At 35.6% G+C, this 23,082-nt stretch overlaps 1 protein-coding gene across 1 annotated transcript; it reads right to left on the bottom strand.

Moving 5' to 3' along the window:
* Positions 1 to 2,008: 2,008 nt before the first annotated feature.
* On the bottom strand, positions 2,009 to 2,638 carry LOC106875228 (protein ZBED8). Its single transcript, XM_014923286.1, has one exon. The coding sequence runs from the start codon at positions 2,636 to 2,638 to the stop codon at positions 2,009 to 2,011; it is 630 nt and encodes a 209-aa protein (XP_014778772.1).
* Positions 2,639 to 23,082: the final 20,444 nt, after the last annotated feature.

The following is a 23,082-nucleotide window of genomic DNA, read 5'->3' as shown; positions in this document are numbered from 1 at the left end:
AAGATATAGAGTCAAAATTAAAAGAAGAGTGCCATTTGTTATCTTGTGAACAATATTTCGACATCTCGCATCTCTTCAACTGGTTCAAAAAATAAATTTGTCAATCTACTTCATTTTGGTTAATATAGAAAGGATTGAGGTAACTCCTCCTGAAGATATAGAGTCAAAATTAAAAGAAGAGTGCCATTTGTTATCTTGTGAACAATATTTCGACATCTCGTGTGTCTTCAACTGGTTCAAAAAATAAATTTGTCAATCTACTTCATTTTGGTTAATATAGAAAGGATTGAGGTAACTCCTCCTGAAGATATAGAGTCAAAATTAAAAGAAGAGTGCCATTTGTTATCTTGTGAACAATATTGCGACATCTCGTGTGTCTTCAACTGGTTCAAAAAATAAATTTGTCAATCTACTTCATTTTGGTTAATATAGAAAGGATTGAGGTAACTCCTCCTGAAGATATAGAGTCAAAATTACTATTATTATTATTATTGTTATTATTATTATTATTATTATTATTATTATTATTATTATTATTATTATTATTATTATTATGAATTCAGAATTGATTTCCCAATTGAAGAATAAATAGAATTTAGAATAACAAATTTCTATGCAACATATTTTGCTTTTTTTCTTCCAATATATAAGGAACAATTTCATTCCCAGGCAACATCAGGCACCTCTGCTAGTATGTATATAAATATATCCCAAAATGATTTTGAGGGATACATAATCCTGGCGGTTAGTGTGTTAACTCTTATATATCAGTTCTTAATGCTGGCTTTCCACAGTGAATGTTGGTGAAACTCAAGTTGAAAATTTACTAGACTGAATTATTATCCTCACTGTCCTTTTAGGGACTGCGTAGTTTCCATAGAGAAAGTAATGAAATTAATGGCGACCAAGAAAATGGAGATTTGCACATCCATATTTTATTATACAGTTATTTACATCATTCTTCACTTAGACTAGTGTGACCACTTAGACTTTGTTTTACTCACGGCACACCTTTCAAGAAGTCAAAATATTTTGGCATACTTTGTACTTAAATTCTAAAATTTATTCAAAAGGGGTTTTATACATATCAGAATTGCATAAACTATGAAGTAACATATAGATAATTAAAAATACAGAAAAATTGCATTTATCTACTCTTTATTCAATATATCATGCAAAGTTATCAATGAGAAACATGCGCTTGATGTTTTTTGGAAACGTTTTCAATATTGGGACGTATTTGAGAAAAACAAACCCTCATTTCTTCTTCGATGCAACAGAGTCTCTCTCTTTTTTTGGATTTGATGTTATTGAGGGTTGAAAACTGTAGAAAACTGCATCAAAATGGATAAAGCTTTTTTGCTACCGAGGTGTATTCTTCTATAATAACAATTCAAAATGTATCAATAGGTAACTCAGCATTCTTGATTTTAAGTCTGCGATCACTGGATACAGATGTCAATTCCTCTTCTTCACATATTTTCAGACCAATATTAGATGGAATTTTTATGAAGGGATTTCGAACCCAATCATACTCTTCTGTGTTCAATGACGGAAAATAAAAGCTTATTTTTCTTCCAGATTTATCAAATGTTCAAATACAATAGGAGTCATTCCTTTTATGCAGCTTTTACGTATTAAGGGAAATATTTCGAAGTTACTACCTTCAGCTCTATTTTTCCAAATTACAACATTCTTTTTAAATGAAACCAGCTTATCTGTCGAAGTGAGAATGTTTTCATCTCTACCTTGCATACTCGTGTTGACGCTATTAAGTTGTGCAAATATCTCAGTTAAATGTTCCAGCTTGGAAACCCAAAATTCACATTGTAGATATTCCAAGACGCGTTTATGTTTTCTTCTTCAAAAAAATGCATGCAATTCCTTCTGGAGTTCATGTATGCGATGTAGCACTTTATCTTTTGTGTGTAAAGGTAAGCGCTTATGCTGAGAATCCATATCCAATAAGCAACACTTCAAATGCCTACTTTTAATATAATTAACCATTTCAAAAAACTTGGTTTAATACTTGCTTTAACTCATCAGGTATTGTTTTTGAAACTAGTACTTCCCTATGTAGGAAGAAATGGGTACGTATAACATTAGGAGTTTTCTGTTGTATGAGCGATACAAAACCTTTAATAGAGCTTATCATAGATGGTGCCCCATCGGTACATATTCCAACACGTGAATTCCAGGATAAATTCCATTTTTCGAGGTAGGCAGATAAAATGTCAAAAATATCTTGTCCTCTTGTAGTAAGTGGCATTTCTTCACAACAAAAGAACTGATTTATGATTTGGTTACCATCAATAAAGCGAATAAATGTAAGTAATTGTACTTTGTTGTTAATGTCAGTTGATTCGTCAGCCTGTTGAGCAAATTCTGAGTTCTGAAGTTTGTTCTGTACATTTCCCTCTATATCAGCAGGTAAATCCATAATTCTCCTATGAATTGTATTATTTGAGAGCGGATTCTTGCTTATTTCTTGCTCGGCTTCATCACCTAACATGGTTTTAACCATCTTTCTACAAGTGGGTAAGATAATCGACTCGGATAAAGTATGCGATTTTGTTTGTAGTGCAATCATTCCGGCTGTCTCAATAGACGTGACTTGAACCTTTTCAGAAGCATTCATCCTTTTTTCAAAATAGTTTGTTTTTTTTGTTTAGATTGCCGTTCTAGCAGTCTTTGGAAATAATTCAGATCTTTACATTGAAGATGTGAGTGCTTAGTTGTAAAATGTCTTTTCAACTTGCTGGGTAACATGCCTTCGTTAGACAAACAACACACAATGGAAGAGGTTGATCCTCGTTGCCAGTTCAATGAATCCCAAACTTTAAATAACTATTGCAATATTTACGATTGGGTCGAGCTTTCGCATTATTATCACTCGTTATTGAAATGAAAACTGCTGAGGCTACGACCAAAATAAACTGAAACAGTCATGCACTTAATATGTCCATATGACATCAATTTCGATGATAGATTAATGCTAGTTTAGCTCTTATCCTTATGAAATTTCACATTCAAAATCGAATAACATTGTCATACCATAATTAGCCTAAATGAATTGAATGACACAACCACCTCACATTCTTAGTTTAGAACTTAGTATTTAGTTTTTTACCATTTTAACATTTATATATTAACTTTCTAGTGAACTTCGGTTTGTATTTTTCATATTTTGAAATATAATCGTACTTTTTTGAGGCGCACCTAATTACATCTTGTGGCGCTGCAGTGCATGGTTTGGGAACTGCTAAGTGTGCATCTTGGTGTTAATCATCGCTGCAGCTTCCTCATTTTTTTTTTACTGCTGTTTAAATATCATCTGAAGAAACTATGAGACTGACCAAATAGGAATCTTTTATGAGGTGTTAGTGTTACTATAAATAGTCGTATTTCTCATGACCTGAAGATTACCCCGGCCAATTAGGTATTTATTGCTGGGTTTGGTCTTAAAGTAGGTCAAGGTTTCTGTATGTTCCTAAGTATTATATTCTAATTTACCGTCCTACTAATTTAGAAGGCTATTCTTATATTTTAAGGTATTCAATTACCTTTTTGACTTATTATTTATTTATATTTATAATTATTAATCTATAGATCTACAATTTTCTTGTTATATTGTATTTAATTAAATATCCTGCTTATAGTTAATTTTATTAAACATAATATTAATCTTCAACCCTTTTAAAATTTTATATAGTTTTATTTTTGTAGAGGTTTTCACTTAATCCAAGTTCGTTATTTGTTTTAATTTGCCTAATTTTAATCTTAATTCTAGTAGTTTGTGTAATGCATTTACTCAAACTTCTTAAAAGTATATTTAGATGCATGAACACATCTTAAAGCACGTTCTTGTCTATGGTTTAACAGATTAAATTTTGAGGTAAAAATTTGGTAAATTTCTTCAACACACAATTCACAACGTTTGTTTCCTCAATACGGTTTAGCTCTACTACTTAATTTCCAGCTAATTGTGTATGCTCTTTTATTATCTTTTAGCGACCAAATTAATTTACTTAAACTCAAATTATTATTATTATTATTATTATTATTATTATTATTATTATTATTATTATTATTATTATTATTGTCCCTAAACAATAGTTCGTGATTAACTAGTCTACGTTTTATGAAACTAGAACTAGTACCTATGTAGAAATATACTTGTCCTGAAATTACTTTGTACCTGTAGACCACATCTTTTATTTCGCAATTTAATTTTAACGGGCATAATTTACATTTTGCACAATCATACTTATCTCTACTTATTCTTCTATTATCTCCTGTTCTTATTTGATTATTTTTATTTACATTCCTTGGTTATTTTTTCTATATTATAAGTTATTTACACTATTTTGATTTTTTACATCTTGGAGACCGCTTTCTGTTATAGTGTTTGAGTTAGTACTTGTTACTTCCCTTGCATTAATTCCCTTATTGCTATATGTTTCGTTATTAGCTTTATTTTCATCACTTACTTTCCCGATGCTGCACTTTCTAGCATTCATGCCTTCTCTCTCTAGTCCCGTCCTCGGATTATTATAAGTTGCTTCCCTTGTATTGTTTCCTTTATTGTAGCTATTTCTCATGATATTATATTTATCAATAATGCTTATTTCATTACAGTTGATATTAAGTTACTATTTATGTTCTGGTTATAATCAATATCATTCTCATAGAAATTATTTAATCTCTTCGCATTCTGTGCTGCAATAATTTGTGCTAGGTTTCTACTATTGGAAAATGCTTTTCTAATTTTGTGCTTGTTAAAAATCGGATAATACCTACTATTTTTTGGAAAGTGTTTTTCTACTGCTGACTAGAATAACTTTGGAATGTTGGAAATGATTTGCTTACCGAGGGGAATAAAATACCATTCCATATTATCATATAATTTACTTCTAGAGAATTTTTTCTTGTTCATATTAAGGGTATTTATCCTGTTTCTCTGGTTAGCATATTAGGTTTTCTTTACATCATATTCGCTATTTATTTTTGTATTTTTAATAGGCAGGTTTACATATTTATTATCTGCTCTGTTAGGGCACTTTATACTAAAGTTTCTATTACTATTAGGATTTCTTATTAGTTTATATGGCTCCATTTTATTAAAATCATTATTATTCCTCACTTTACATAGTATTCTATGGTTATTATCCAATTTTTCAATTTTCCTATCTTTATTTATCCTTATATTATTTTTGTCCTAACTATTTTTAATTACTCTGAATAGTGTACCACCATCACTGTTATTATTGTTTTTCTTATTATCTTCTTTTCCAACATCTCTATTATTTATTTATTTTTTGAATTTTGATTTCTCTTTATATCATAGTTTCTTCAGATGACATTCGAACAGCAGTAAAAAATTACCCTGAAGAAGCTGCACCAATAGTTAACATCAAGATACACACTTAGAAGTATGCAATGGTTTGCAGCTGAAACGTGCGGAGGTCTAATTGAAGAATGATGTAAATAACTGTATAATAATATATATGGATGTGCAAATCTCCATTCTCCTGATTTTCATTAATGTCATTATATATATATATTTGTATGTGTGTGTGTGTGTGTGTTCATACATATATGTATTCATATGCAAACACACACACATATCTAAAATATATTCTAGTTGTGTAGTAAAGTGAATAGACTGAAATAATTCATAAATAAATAAAACTCAATTCCGTTTTGTATAATTTCTATTTATAAGTCAGACAGTTTGTTTACACATAGGTTTGGGAAATAGTAACATGGTAACAACACCACCACCAACAGCTAAAACCAAAATTACCAGCTGAAACAAAAATCATCAATGCCAATAGCAAGCAACTACAATTATAATAGTGACTACCACGACAACAGCAGCAGCATTAGCAACTATAACACCAACAGCAGTAGTAACTACATAAACAAAAACAGTAAGAACGACATCAACAATGGTAGCAACCACTACAACAAGAACAACAATAGCAATTACATTAATATCAACATCAACAATAGCAGCCACAATGTGATTAGTTAAATTGTCAGATATAACAGCCAAGTTACAAGGTGGTTTCAAAAAGCTCCTGGCCTAGTTCTGTAGCATGCCAACAGATGGTTGCACATGGATGCATGTGCAGTGAGAGAGCTAGCATTAACTTTCATGAGGCAGTGTGCCAAGTGGCATCACTGTGTTTACTTAGCAAGTTGTGAAATTTGTATTTTTGTGATCACTTGTATGTTGTAGTCTGCGAATTTTGTCATTGACCGGAAGTTGGAACAAAGAGCCAACGTGAAATTTTAAGTTAAACTTGAGAAGTCGGCTACAGAGACATTGAGCATGCTTCAGCAAGCTGATGGTGACAAGGCAATGGGTTGTTTCAAGTGGCATGGGTGCTTCAAAAGGAGAACGTCCCAGTAAGACGATGAGCGACCTCGAAGACCTGCCACAAGCATCATGCCTGGAAATGTGAAGAAAATTCATCAGCTTGTGCGCGAGGAATTCTCGCAGGTCGTATTTGCTGCTAACCATGGTGAAGTAATTCACAAACAGTGTGGAGACAGACCCTATGCGAGTGTTGCTGGTTGCTGTGTACGTAGAGAGACGATGTTGACGACGTTAAGAAGATGGAGGCGACAAAGATGGAAATTGCCGTATGCTGTTGGACAAGTGTTGATGAGTCTCCATGTGGCTGCTGTTAAGTTGTCGCTGGAACTGGCTGTGTCTTGTGTGGTCAGTGGGTAGACCTCAAAAGGCCTGGAACCGAAAGACTTCGAGACAGTGTGAAGCTAGCGTTTTATACGGTGCAGTCGGCACAAACTGAGGTTTAGAAGAGACTGTCTCACATGGCCTTATCAGAAGGCTGCGATTGGTTGGGTGGCATCTTGGCGCGCAATTGAGCAAGAGACAAATTGTGCCAATACCAACCAATCAGAGTAGTGGACACAACAGAGTCCTAAAGGGCGGCCGAAGGCTAGCTGTTATCTACTACGGCCGTGTTTATGTATATATAACAGAGAGAGAGAGAGAGAGAGAGAGAGAGAGAGAGAGAGAGAGAGAGAGAGAGGAATTTCCCTTCAAGCATACGCTACAATGTAATGTTTTCATTAATCAATTAAAGGAGTCGTTAGAAATGCCCATAATGAATTGACACCTGTACCTCTACTGTTCCTCATGTATATTTTATTCACCTGTCTCAGAATCTGCCTTTTGTAAATATTATGGACCATATATTTAATATAATGTCTGAATAGCTCAAGAGCAGATTTCTTCACTCAGCAAATTCTAATTGTCTACATACACTGCAAGAATATCATTCGACCCGTACTTGAATACTAAGTCTGATATTTACATAATATTGTTGTGTATGTAAGGCGGCGAGAACCTTGATTAAAAGCAAAAAGAAGGAGGTGTTGAAAATGCTCGTTTTTCTTAAGTTGACATTCCATTTTAATAATCTGAAAATAAACAAAAGTCAACTAAAATTAACTAGAAAAAAACAAAATAGATTCCAAAATGATTCAAAAATAGAATTCTTGAAAAAAATAGATTTAAAAATGCAATAAATTCCAAAATTTAAAAAACGACAGAAACTTAGTTGCACACCCAATATATATATATCTATAATACATATTGGACATGGGCGATCGTTGTATTCTTTCTTGTCTTGAGGTTCACAGCCAAACGGCTGGGTAGATTCGCGTGGAAAATGGCATATATGTGGAGATGAGTGCATAGATTGGAATGCAGTTTGTATTTTAAAATTTTTTTCTAATGGAATTCCCCTGTTTGTTCCGCCATTAAAACAATCAGTTACTCATACAGCCGGCATATACCATTTCGCTAGGAACAAGGGGAGTACAAGATGACAGTCAACCAAAACTTTCGCTATGCTGTCTCTCTTCTTTCACCTCTTAATCTTTAGTTACAGTTTCTCATTCAAACTACATAATAGGCAGAATTGTTGGCTTAAGACAGTAGAGTGTTTTGAGGGAGATTTGGCTGCTATTTCTACCAGGTCTACCTACCATGTAGAGGTCTGAACTTAATTTTCATTCACATATTTGCATTTCAAAAATTTAACATAATCTTTTTCATAAATCAACTATCGTAAATATATACACGCGCGCGAGCGCCCCCCCCCCCCCCAAGCCCCCCCACACACACACACACATACATACACACACACTCATGCACGCCCATTTCATATATTTTCTTTCAATTTCTGCTTTCTGCAAATAAAATTTTTACGGATACAACTGCTTACAAAAATGGGATTAATGAATGATTTCTTTCTATGTTCATAATTAAATCAATGTTTTAATGATTAGACAGAGGTCCAATAGAATAGCTCTTAGAAGCAGACTACGCACAAGTTCGTTCTTCACAACTCCTGAAGCTGTTTTCTGACAAGGAAGTGGGGGTCAGGAAATTTTCATAGAGCTGGAGGCTCCAATCGAAACAGGGGACCCGAAATGATATGGTTGAGAGATGCTGTTATAGATCATGCCTAACCGAAAACGATCACAGCCACATCATCCAAACAAACCGGGTGAAACCGGGCTTAGCTGCTAGTATATATATATATATATATATATATATATATACTATATGTACATATATTTATATGTGTGTGTGTGTGTACATAGCAAATATAAAGTACACACTGTATATAATACATAGAATATATTCACTTAATTATGTTTACATATACACAATTTTTAAATCATTATGCTCCTATATTTTTCTGATATTTATAAAACATTTTATTCATTTAATAAAAGTAAATTTATGTACCTATCCAGAAATATAACTCATTCACCACAGGCACATGCTCCGACAATATTGTATCATCCTCAAGAGCATTTATATATTAATGTATTTATGAATATCTGGAAGAGAATGCTAGGGAACAAGATTAAATAAGAAGCTGAAGATCAGTAATCTCTATCAAGTAATTATTACTGAGCTAGTTATATTACTGCAACTCTTTGGAATGTGACAAAAACAAAACACATATGATTCAACTGCTAGCTATGGTAAACCACGTCTTTAGCTAGGTAGATTTTAAGATCTTCACAAAGAACATAATATTCATAATGGGTTAAAAGGTCACTTCCTGGTTATAGCTGCCAAATCTCCGTCAAATCATACACTGACTTAAATCAACACATGGACAATTTATTTAGTCCCTGATACAATCTTAAAAATACAGGATAGTCATGGGAATGTCTTTGATCATAATATTGTTGGATGAAGGCTGATCTGGAGCTAAACAACCAACAACAATGTCAATCTACTGATCATTCATCCATCATCTCACATACACTGGTATCTCCTACTCCATACTGTCTCTCTCTCCTTTCTTTCTCTCTCATATGGATATCCCACCTCTCCTCCATCTTCTCTTTCTTGGTCTTCCTTTCCTTTCTTCACCTCTTCCCTTCTGTTTCTCACATGTGTATCCCTCCTCTCCTTCTCTTCCTCTAATATATATTTCATCATCATTGTTTGATGTCTACCTTTCTATGTTTGCTTCGCTGAGATCGAATTTGTTGAGGGAGGTCTTCTGTCTCCAACCTTCATCTATTTCCAAGTAAGATAATATTTCAGCATGGCTTGACATGTTTGATTTTTTTTTTTCGTGGAAGACTGGGATTGAACTACACACAAATGCACGCATACACACATATGTATGTATGTGTGTGTGTGTGTGTGTGTGTATATATATATATATATATATATATATATATATATACACACACACAGAGGTGGGGTGGGGTGGGGAATCCAAGAATGAAAAACAGGGAAGCAACAAAATTCAATCGGATGTACACAACGAATATATTAGATTGCTACTCAGTGAAAACTATTTTGAGTATGTTCATTGGAGAGAGGAAAAAGTTCAGAGAACAGGAAAAAGTTGGAGAGAGATAGTGAATGTGGTTTCTCAAGGCAGGAGAGTTCAAAAATGGTCATTATGTGTGTGTGTGTGTGTGTGTGTGTGTGTGTGTAGGTTGTAAGTTGTGTATTTGTATAGTAGGGAGTGCCGCACAGGATAGTAGTATGTGCGTGTGTTTATGTGAGCATGTGTGTGTGTGTGTTTATATGAATGTGTATGTATGTGAGAGTGTAGATCTAACAGGTTGGTAGCTATAGGATGTGGGGTTGAAAGGCCAAGTGATGCATGTGTGAGTGCATGTGTTTCACTGTGTACATATATTTGTGTGTGCGTAGGAATGTGTATGCATGTGAGCGTATGTACATACATGTATATGCGTCTCGTGTACATGTGTATGAGTGTGTGTATGGACGTGTGTGTTGGTATATGTGAGGAGTTTTTTCGTATGTGTGATGATTACATTTAAAAATGTATGTGTATGTATGTGTGTGTGTGTGTGTGTGTGTGCATGTGTATACGTGCGTACAGTAGATATGTATGTTGTATGTATGTATGTGTGGGGGGTTGAGTTATGTATGTAAGTGTGTGAATGTGTGTGGAAGATAAGCAAAGAAGGGGAAAAGCAAAGGATAGGAGAATGAAATTGGTGAGAGAGATGGAAGTCGGAAGCTGTTACAAGAAAGAGGATGTAATGTGAAATCCAAATGGCATATGAATTCATAATGACTTACAAAGACTAGTTGTGGTAGATCCATGGTGTAAGGCCAGGCTGAACACTGTGAGGTGTTGGGTGAAGTGGTTGGTTGAGCAAAAGTGGTGGACAGCAGGAGTACCTTTTGGAAGTGGCTATCTGATAGATGTTCAGTACATTTGTTGACTAGATTGTGGCCTGACTGTCTAATATATAAAAACCAATAAAGGGTACAATATATTTACAACAGGCTTCTTTCAGCACATTTAAAGGCAAGACAGATTAACAAATCAGACAGTTAAGTAATCTATTATCATAACATGGAAGGCATCAAGGAAAGAAAATAGTATCCAAAAGTATCCAGCAATGAAGGGAACCTTAAACATGATGCAAAAACATAATAAAAACAAATGAATGGTTTCTCTGGGACTTCTAAAGTTGTTTCTTTAAGAATCTTTATTACATCATAAACATAATACAGTCAGGTATGCAGTATGCACAACATCCATAAGATTATGTTATGCATTACAAAACCCTCAACACATCAGGCTTACCAAATAAGTAAATGAGCAGTGAGATGTTGATTAATCAATAGATTATCAAGAAGTAAAATTTCTAATCAGAATTACCAATATTTAAGAAATGGGAAGTGGGTGAGACTTCAATCTTTCAATCATGAGTGTGGATTGCAGAATGATATTGTAAATTAGAGAACAGTTAAAGGCATTTCTATTCTAAACTTGTTTTTAAACTTATGTTTAATGTATAGAGATCAATTATTTAATTTATAGAGATCAGTTATTTATCTGTAATGAAGTTACAAGTTGAAAGGCTAGAAACAATAGAGAGGAAAAGACTGAAATGATATTCTCAATAAAAAAAAATTGAAAAAAATATGAATCATAACATTTTTATGAACTAAAATCATCATAACATTGTTTTGAATAAAGCAAATCAATTAAAATCATACAGGTTCAATAAATAATTAAATCACTACTATAATAATTTTAAATTATGGAGAGTAATGAGAAAATGTTAAAAGAATTTATAAGAATTATAAAGGCCAAAAATATTAATAAATGTTAAAAGAATTTATAGGATAATAATGAATTGTAAAGAATTATAAAGGCCATAACTAGGGAGAACGAAGCAAGAATAAAAAGGCTAGAATCATATTGAATAAAGTTATTAAATTAAATCATATAAAATATGGATTACATGGAAGTTAGAACTAAGGCTAAGCAAAGGTAGCTTAAACCTGATCAGTTATACGTATTAGTAGTATTAAGATACACTAGGCTACCTAAATATTATCCATAAATTTTATTACTAGTAATTAAGGTCTATGTCATAAAGTTATAGATACATATTTAGCACTCAGGGAAGATTTCACACAATTAATTTAAAATATCAGAAAGTTCAACAGCTAGATTGTGGGGAAATGATCCTTAATTAATCTGATCTACTAATAAAATCACATATACATTTTAGTATTTCAACAATTCTAAACTGTAGAGATTGCAACCACATCTATCACTTACAAAAGACTTAGCATGTCTAGGGATGTTCCTCATTAGATGAAAATCAAAATCTTTGTTCTTTAATTCCCAGACTTTCATGGAGAGCAATGTTGCTTTCACATTATCTTTCCTTCAAAATGTATAAAGAGGAATATGTATTTTTGATTTTAAAATGGAAGAAGTGGAACCTACATAAGTGAAAGTACAAAGATTAGTTTTAACATTATATTTACATACAATGTTTTTGGTCAGGCATTTATATCCTAGTGCTCATTCAAATTTCTTTTTACAATTACATAACCTAACTAACATCAGAATGGGAATATTGTGGGTTATGTAACTCATATCATTATGTTGTGGAACCAAACGGACAATGCAGAACTCTATGTTCAACAGATGGAACGACTCAACACAGCTATTCAAAAGAAAAGACCTAATTGGCAGCATGGAGTTCTTTTGCTGCACAACAACGCCTGCCCTCATATCGCCAATATGACCAAGGAAGCCATTCAAATGCATGGCTGGGAAGTACTGCTACACCTACCGTATTCTCCTGATTTGGCACCAATGGATTTCCACCTCTTTCGATCTCTTTCAAATGCTATGCGCAGAGTTTCGTTCAATACTGATGCAGAATTGACAGCTTGGTTGGATGAATTTTTCGAGTCAAAATCGGGGGATTTCTACCAATGAGGTATTGAAAATCTTGTTGAACATTGGGAAGAAGTTGTAAACAACAAGTTGCTATTTTTTATTAAATCTTTTAAGAAATTAAAATTTTTAAAAATGGCAGGAACTTAGTTTCCAACCTAATATATATATATATATATATATATATATATATATATATATATATATATATATATATATATATATATATATATAAGGTGTATGCTTTTTTATGAATATAGAAAAATGCTTATTATATCTATGTTTGTGAAATTATATACTTCAACTCATGACTGTTAAAACATGTCACATTTTAAAAGCTATATTAATGGAATCTATGAACAGGAAATAGAATACAAAATATCTGTTTAACAAAAAAGGAAGATTAAGTGCTTAACCATTTTCAAACAATTTATCCATACTCTTCCTGGTTCTATGATGCAAACCTTCCTGTCTTAAAGAACTCATATAATAACATAAACCTTACTTAATATTTTACACATGAATCTCTTCTATGTTCCAAAAAGCCAACTTTATAATTATGAAGTTAATTATTTTACTAAATCTCTCAAAGTTTTTGATTATTTTCAAAACTAACTGTAGCATATAGGAAAGTGTATTTTATCGGAACTATGGTCATAGAAAGGTTAAACTCCCAAGTTACAATAGTAAATATTGATTATCATATTTGTGTAAGACGATATATTTATAAATCAGAAGCTGCCCCAAAACATCCCCAAGGTCTTCCTAGTTGCACGATATGGTTTCTAAAGCAGTATATGTATGCTTATATCTCTGTGTGTATGTGTATATGAGTTGTACATTGTTTATCACTATAATCTAATAACATACAGATGTCTCTTTTTGGTGACTTCATTTGTTATTTCATGCACTGAAGGTCCTATGGTGATGGAAGAGTGGCAACATGTGCAGACTTAACCAGTTGGGCATGCACAATAAGTTACAACTTTTGTTTGCAGGTCTGTAACAGAACTAAATAGCATTCTGAGAGGTTATGGATGGAAAGTCAGAAATGCCATTGACAACAAGGAAGCACAAGGAGATGAGAATCGTTTGTGAAGATGGAGCAATCACCATATATATGTATGTATGTATGTATGTATGTATGTATGTATGTATGTATGTATGTATGTATGTATGTATGTCATTGTTCAGTTTTATTTTAAGATTTCTTGCCAACAAAGAAAGAGCCAATTCTTAAAATATCAACAACAGGGTATGTATGTATTTATGTATGCCTGTATGTTTTATGTATGTCTGTATGTATGTATACACATACAAGTATATATATATGTATGCATGTATGTGTGAAGTTTAAAGTCACTCTTTTTGATATCCTTTGCTGTTCTGTATTGCTTTGGCAATCATCATCATCATCGTTTAACGTCCGCCCTCCATGCTAGCATGGGTTGGACGATTTGACTGACGACTGGTGAAACCGGATGGCAACACCAGGCTCCAGTCTGATTTGGCAGAGTTTCTACAGCTGGATGCCCTTCCTAACGCCAAACACTCAGAGAGTGTAGTGGGTGCTTTTACGTGTCACCCGCACGAAAACGGCCACGCTCGAAATGGTGTCTTTTATGTGCCACCCGCACAAGCCAGTCCAGGGGCACTGGCAACGATCTCGCTCGAAAATCCTACAGGAGCCAGTCAGGCGGTACTGGCAACGGCCACGCTCAAAATGGTGCATCTCATGTGCCACCCGCACAAGAACCAGTCCAGGGGCACTGGCAACGATCTTACTTGGCTTGCCGGGTCTTCTCATGCACAGCACATTTCCAAAGGTCTCGGTCCGTAGTCATCGCCTCGGTGAGGCCCAATGTACGAAGGTCTTGCCTCACCACCTCAGCCCAGGTCTTCCTGGGCCTACCTCTTCCATGGGTTCCCTCAACTGTTAGGGTGTGGCACTTTTTCACGCAGCTATCCTCCTCCATTCTCACCACATGTCCATACCAGCGCAATCGTCTCTCTTGCACGCCACAACTGATGCTTCTAATGTTCAGCTTTTCTCTCAAGATACTTACACTCTGACGGGTATTCACATTGATATTACACATCCAACGGAGCATACTGGCTTCATTCCTTGCGAGCTTACGTATGTCCTCAGCAGTTACAGCCCATGTTTCACTGCCATGTAGCATGGTTGTTCGTACGCATGCGTCATACAGTCTGCCTTTTACTCTGAGTGAGAGTCCCTTTGTCGCCAGCAGGGGTAAGAGCTCTCTAAACTTTGCCCAGGCTATTCTTATTCTAGCAGCTACACTTTCAGCGCACCCACCCCCACTACTAACTTGGTCGCCCAGATAGCGGAAGCTATCGACTACCTCTAGTTTTTCACCCTGGAATGAGATAGAAGTTGTTTCCTGTTTGTTTGCAGTCTTTATTGCACCTGAACATCTGCCACAAACAAAAACTAACTTGCTAGTTAACCTGCCTTTGATGTTGCTGCACCTCTTATGTGTCCATAGCTTGCACCGAGTACATCTTATAGAGTTACTACCTACTCCTTTTCTACATACTGAGCAGGGCCATCTACCTGAAGGGGTTTGTGTTTTATCTACCTTCCTACTTATTAGGATTTTGGTTTTAGCTAGGTTGACTCTAAGGCCCTTCAATTCTAGACCTTGCTTCCACACCTGAAACTTCTCCTCTAGTTCTGATAGTGACTCCGCAATTAGGGCAAGGTCATCAGCATAGAGGAGCTCCCAGGGGCAACCTGTCTTGAACTCCTCTGTGATTGCCTGGAGGACTATGGTAAATAATAGGGGGCTGAGGACGGAACCTTGGTGGACCCCTACCTCTACCCGGAATTCATTGCTGTACTCATTTCCAACCCTCACCTTACTGGCAGCATCTCTGTACATGGCTCGCACAGCTCTCACTAACCATTCTTCTATCCCAAGTTTCCTCATTGACCACCAGATAAGGGATCGGGGGACCCTGTCAAAGGCTTTCTCCATGTCAACGAAAGCCAGGTACAGAGGTTTATCCTTAGCTAGGTATTTCTCCTGCAACTGTCTCACTAGAAATAAGGCATCAGTAGTGCTTTTACCTGGCACGAACCCAAACTGCATCTCATCTAAATTGATTCGCTCCCTAATTAGTTGGGCTATGACCCTCTCTGTAACTTTCATAACCTGATCTAACAGCTTGATGCCTCTGTAATTATTTGTATCTAAAGCGTCCCCTTTACCTTTGTAGCAGTTGACTATGATGCTGCTACACCAGTCATTGGGTATGACTCCTTCGTGTATCACCTGGTTCGTAATACGGGTGACTAGGCTATAGCCAACACTGCCAGATATTTTGAGCATCTCTGCAGTGATTCCTGATGGGCCGGGGGCTTTCCCGGTCTTCATACTCTTAATTGCTTTATCTACCCTGGTACTATCAACTCGGATAGCTGGTCCCTCTATTGGGTCGACATACGGCAGGCTCTCTTTCTCCCATTCATTCTCTTTATTAAGCAATCTATCGTAGTGGCATCTCCAGACCTCTTTCTTTGCATCCTCATTTAATGCAAGCGTACCATCATCCATGCGAACACATTTCTCTCCTACAACATCACTATTCTCTCTCCTACACTGTCTTGCAACACGAAATACCTCGAGTCTTTGGTCCTCACGGCGCAGAACATTGGCAAAACTTTCCTTATCTGCTTCCCCTCTGGTTAAATAAACCTGTCGCCTAGCCTCCCTTCTGGCACATTGGTACAATTCCCTGCTACCACCGTTCTTCCAGTCCTTCCAAGCCTGTTTCTTTTGTCTAATAGCCCTGTCTACCTCCTTGTTCCACCACCACGTTACTCTGGGTCGGGAGGGGACCTTACACCACCCACAAATCTGGTCGGTGGCTTTCAACAGGTTGTCCCGCAGAAATCTCCAATTGTCTTCCACGTTGTATGATGCTATATCCCCTTCTATTTCGTTAAATGCTTCAAGTAACTTGTCTCTAAGTCTCTGTCCGTTTGCAGGGTCTTTAAGCTTCCACACCCTTCTCCTCCAAGCCTGTCTAATTCTGGGCACCCATTTTGCCTTGATCCCAAAGTCGCTAACTACTAATCTATGTTGTGGGGTACATTCTTCGCCAGGGTAGGTTTTGGCATTTATAAGCCGCCCTCTTTCCCTATTTCTGGCAATACACTTACTAAAATTGGAATGATACAGAGAAGATATTCTTTGCTGGTCTGCTTACACATGCATTCAACAACTGTGATAAGGGTGCTGTCTTGCAGTTCAGAACTACTGGAAGAGTCTTTTATTTGAGAAGGCTCAACTTTAAGTCAGAAATGTTTGAAACTTCGATCAGGTAACTCCTTTATGCAGTTGATGTTAACTTCCTGGCTCACACTGCTGATGACATATAACACTTTATGGATCATTTTGTTGTTTCATGTAGGGATTTTAGTCTTAAAGCAAAAATAAATGTAACGTTCAACCTGCAACAGATAAATAATATATGCGCTAGATATTGTAGTATATGGTACAAAATGGGTGTAGTGGACACTTTGTTTACCTTGGCAGCATGTAGTCAAGGGATGACACCTTAAATGCAGAAATATGTCTATGAATTCAGAAAGCATCTGTAGCACTTAGAAGCTTGAAAAGAAAGTGTAAGTAAATCATGGCATCACCAACAGGACCAAGCTGAGCATTAACAAGACTTACTAACAGCTCTAGAAATGGCTTATCTGAAACATGGACAGTACACCATAGACAACTCAAGCTACTTGAATGTTAGAGACACTTACTCAACATCAAGTAGCAAAGTAAAACACCTTGCTCAGAAGTCCTTGCAAAGACAGGATGAACAAGAATCCAGTCACTCATCATGTCTGCTCAGATGCATTGGGCAGGCCATATTGTACATATGGAAAATAATAGCCTTCTAAAGCAGCTGTTCTACAGTGGGCTGTTCTACAGTGGGCTGTTCTACAGTGGGCTGTTCTACAGTGGGCTGTTCTACAGTGGGCTGTTCACTAGAAAGTGTCCTCAGCACAAACTGCAAAATAGTACAAAGACTGCATGAAAGGCAATCTGAAGGAAATGCAAATCAGTCTAAAGAATTAGAAGGATTTGGTTTGGGAAATAGCCAGCTGGTGGAAGCATGTAAGAGAAAACTTTTTGAATAAGGTCGTCTTGAGCTTGAAAGCTTAAGGTGCTGGCTTCAGAGGGGCTGTCGTCATTGGGTATATCAACAATCTGAAGTCCCATGAAAGATCAATTGCATGCAATGTTTTTCTTTCTAGACTGAGTGATTTGATATGTGTAGTATGTGAAAGGGCTGCGAGGTCATAGGCAGAAGGTCAGAAATGCCACTGACAACAAAGAATTTCAGAGAGATGACAATCATCTGTGAAGATGGAGTAATCACCATGTATGTATGTATGTATGTATGTATGTATGTATGTATGTATGTATGCATGTGTGTGTGTGTGTGTGTTTGAATTATTGTATATATGTGTATATATATATATATATATATATATATACATATATATATATATATATATATATATATATATATATATATATACATGCATGTATGTCTGTATTTTGCTATTAATAAGGACTGCAGTTGAATAAATATGAAACAAAAAAATTTCAGTGGTTGCATATCTTCCTACATTTCAAAACAAGGAATATTAATGGAACATTCCAATGAAATCTTACACCTGGCATCATCAACATCATCGTTTGAACATCTGCTTTTCCATGCTCACAAAGGTCAGATGGAATTTGATAAGGCAAATATTCAGCAATTAGATGTTCTTCCTGCTGCCAATCCTCAAGTGTTTTGAAGTAAGATAATATTTTCTCATAGACAGACATGTTTTTTTCAGGATATTGGAAATTAATGACACTGCTTGCATGACAATGACACTTATTTACAGCTACCACACAGTGTCAAGACAATGTGACAGTGATGCACGCATACACACACACACACACACACACACACACACACACACACACACACACACACACACACAAACATACACACATACATACAATAAGCAAAAGTTTGCTTCTGGACCACATGGTCCTTGGTTCAGTTTTACTGCTTGGCACCTTGGGTAAGTGTCTTCTACTGTAGCTTTGAGCCAACCAAAACCCTGTGAAAGAAGCCTGCCATATACATGCATATATGCGTGTGTGTGTGTGTGTGCACATTTGTGTGCAGGTATATACAAATGCGCATCTTTGTGTCTGTGTTTGTCCCCCACCACTGCTTGACAACCAGTGTCGATGTGCTTACTTCCTCATGACTTAACAGTTTGGCAAAAGATGAATAAATACCAGGCTTAAATAAAAACTCTTCAAGGCAGTTGCCCAGCATGATTACAGTCTAATTATTGAAACAAGTAAAGAGTAGGCTTTTTTCAGTTTCCATTAACCAAATCCACTCACAAGTCTTTGGTTAGCCTGGGACTGTAGTAGAAGACACTTGCCCAAACTCTGTGTTGGAAAGTGAACTTCATACCACACAGCTATGCCTCTACTTGCATCCAGTGATATACAAAAGAAAAAGGTGGAGCACATTGGATAATATTGTCCTAGATATATACTGTACTTAGAGAAATAGATGAGATGATCATAGCTGAAGTGCTTTTGATCGCAGGTCTTCTCAATCAATGCTGACATAAGGCTAAACAACAACTCTCCAACAAAGGTACTTTTATATGGTTGCTCAACCTACTAGTAATAGCAGCCAAATCATCTCCCTCAAACTCTATTGGCTTAGAAAAGCTGGCCATATTAAGTAATGAGGTCACAGGTACAATATTACTTAGAAAAAGATGGGATGGTCATGACTGGAATGAGTTTCAGGATATTTGATCAGAAATGGTTTGGGATTAAGCAGCAACAAAGACTGATATAATTTCTTGGGACTAAAAATATTTATGTTGTTGTGGCTGGTTACCCAGTGATTTAAACATTTAATTACTCAGTGATGTAAACACTTAGGTTCTCAGCAATGTAAACATTTAGTTACTCAGTGGATGCTAACATTTAAATCTAAGTCAGTGAAGGAAGATAACATTAATAGACAACTACTTGGAACTTCTCTATTGAGATTACGGATTCACATTGATGTTTTTGTTGTTGTATAGCTCCATATCAACTTTGATCAGACTTATGTTCAAAAGAATTCCAAACTGGATCATTCCATTAAAATTTTTTTTTGAACTAGAGCTTAACAATCATTAGTAGTTGGCTGTAGTATGTAGGGTGGGGGTGTAACCTTAAGGTGCAGGAGATAAATGTAAGTAGAGTGGTACAGAGGATTGGACAGGGTAAGTGAGCAAGGAGTTTATGAGAGTATTAAAAAGAGAGTAGAAGATAGAGGGGAGGGGAAGGGGAATGCAGTGAGTGGTGAATACAAGTATATAGGGGAATGGCAAGATAGCAATGATATAGTTGGCAGAGGGAGAACAGGAGCGGTGGATATGACAAAGTAGTGTTGGGGAGCTAGGTGGAGGAGAGAGAGCATAGTGCATGATGAGATATGGTTTGGTTTAGTGAAAAAGAGAGGAGGGAGATTAATGCAATGCATGGTAGAGAGCACACAATATACAGCAGTTTCAGAACTCAGTTTAACTGAGGTGGGCAGGTTTTCTCAACATCATACCACCAGACATCTCAATCCATTGTCATCTATTCTGTCAGGCTCAACATTTTCAGATTGGCCCTCACTACTTCATCTCATGTCCTCCTGGGTCTCCCTCTGCTGCAGGTCTCCCTCTGCACTCTAAGTGATCACTTAGCACTTTCTTGTGTATGCGTACTGATGTTGCATATCCATCATAGCATACTAGCTCCATTCCTCTCTACTCCTTGCATGTTCTCTACATTTAGGCCCACATCTCACTCTCGTGAACACAGCCGTTTGTATGCAAGAATCATACAATCCACCTTTCAATCTGAGAGTGAGGCCTTTTGTTATCAACAGAGGTAGTAATCTCTGAACTTTCTCCATTGCATTTCTATTCTAACATCTATATTTTCAGAACACCTCTCCCACTGCTAATTTAGTTATCTAGGTAACAAACTATTTACAACATCTCGGGAACATTCTGGGCCTTTGAGAAGATCTAATTCCCACATGTCCTTTTTGTTTATTGTTTCTGTGCATCTGCCACATATAAAGACTATTTTCTCTGTTAACCTGTCTGTGGTTCCATTGCATCTCTTATGTGTCCATAGCTTACTCTGAGTGCATTGAATACAATTCCTATATAATGAGCAGGATCATTTGCCTGATGGAAAGAAAACTTATCAACTTTCTTGCTAATTACAACTTTGGTTTTTGCTAGGTTAAATGTGAGGCTCTTTGAACCAAAGTTTTGCTTCCATATCTGGAATTGCTACAGATTCCACTATTAGTGCAAGGTCATCAGCATATGGTATTTCCCATGGCCAACCAGTCTTAAATTCCTCTGTTATGGCCTGGAAGACTATAATGACTGGTAGGAGACTGAGAATTGTGTCCTGGCAAACTCCTACACTAAATTCATCACTGTACTCATGGTCTACTCTCACCCTATGGGCAGTGCCACTATACATGGCTTGTATAGCTCTAACAAGCCATTCATCTACTCCTAACTTCTTCAGTGACCACCAAATAGAGGAATAATGATGACGATGATGACCATGATAGCAGTGGTGAAGATGACAATGACAGTATAGAATTGGATTGTTATTTCTTCATACAACCACTCTGCTATTGCTCTTCTTACTTTTATCAACTTTCTCATTTCAATCTATCTGTTCTCCATGTTCTACCACAAAATGTCTTCTATTTTTCACAATCTTGTAGTTACACTGAATTCTATTTTGTTTTCCGTGTTGTCCAGATTTTAAAAAATGGTTTTGATTTCAAATGCTTTTTTTTATTCAGTTTGTCATTTTGTATTTCTCTCCCTCTCCTTTCCTCATTGCCCTTCTCCCTTTTTCTCTCTGTCTCTCTACCTCTTTCTTTGTTTGTATCTTTTCATATTGATTTCATTAATGATTGAGAGATCTTTCATTTTTGTATCTTTAATTATATGTTTACTTTTTAAGTTGCTTGCCTCAGTTTTATTTTTTAAGAAGTTTACTTCACTTTATATGTTCTTATATAGGTAATTTCAAGGAAATATACACTTTCCTTTGTAACTACTAAGGCTAATGCTTCATAGATTATTTGATTTATCCTGGTGATATTGATGTTCACAACTGTTTTCACTAAATCTATCACCACAGTCATTATTATTGTTATTTTATCATTAACTTTTATCTTAAGAGGGGTTTTGTTGCACAATAGGGAGATCTTCAATCAATTTCAGTTCTTTAACCATTGCCAACTTTAGATTATTTTCATATTCAAACTTTTCAACTTCAGATTTTTCTGGCATTAGATCTTTCTGTTCTTATTTTTAGGTTTGTAGTTCTGTTTTGATTTTTGTTTGTTGATATTTTTTAACAAAGCTGACATTTGATTGTATTTATCTTTGTTGTCATCTCTCAGTATTTTAATCTTTGTTTATCTTTGTTGTCTTTCCTCAGTATTTTTAGTCTTAATGTTTTTATTTTCATTCTTTGTAATTTATCACATTTCATTTTGATCATGTATTCTTTTTAAGGTTTCTATTTCAGCATCTGATATTTTATTAGTTCTTAGGTGTGCATCTTCATAAAAATAGCAAGTCTACCAAGAGTCAAAATTGCTTTTAGGTCAGGGTTATATTCTTTCCAGATATGATATGCATGACAATTTTGTTTTAGGAGACAAGAGTAATTTTAAAATATAGTACAAAGATGTTAAAGAATAGTACATGTAGTATGTATAGCATATATAGTATATATAGTACATGTAGTTTATATAGTAAATATAGTACATATAGTTTATATAATACATATTGTACATACACTCTAAAGTGCAGTACATATAATACTTATGGTATATGCATATAGGGTAGTACATATAGTACATATGTTCTATATTGCATAGAGACTTGAAATCTCTATACAATATCAGTCATGGATAAACTTTTCTGAGAAGCATTCCATGTGAGACATAGATCATCATCAGAGATGTGTTGCACTACTAAAATATTTAAAGTAAATTTTCATTAGGAAAGGCTGCAATTTACCCATGACTGCAATTTACCCATGTTTCTTCAGTTGTGAAAAGAGGCAATAACCGGAGGGGGCCAAGTCAGGAGAGTAAGGTGTGTGGTCTACCAATTCAAAGCCAAAGTTGTGTATTTTCCATAGAGTTTCATGTACTGTGCATT

This window comes from Octopus bimaculoides, chromosome 14 (genome assembly GCF_046866305.1).
Source record: "Octopus bimaculoides isolate indiv1 chromosome 14, ASM4686630v1, whole genome shotgun sequence".
NCBI classification, from domain to species: Eukaryota; Metazoa; Mollusca; class Cephalopoda; order Octopoda; family Octopodidae; genus Octopus; species Octopus bimaculoides.
Note: the sequence above shows the minus strand (reverse complement) of the source record. Positions and strands in the feature narration are given on the sequence as shown.

Coding starts and splice junctions, on each gene's coding strand:
- LOC106875228 (XM_014923286.1), bottom strand. CDS start 2,638: ATGAATGCTTCTGAAAAGGTTCAAGTCACGTCTATTGAGACAGCCGGA.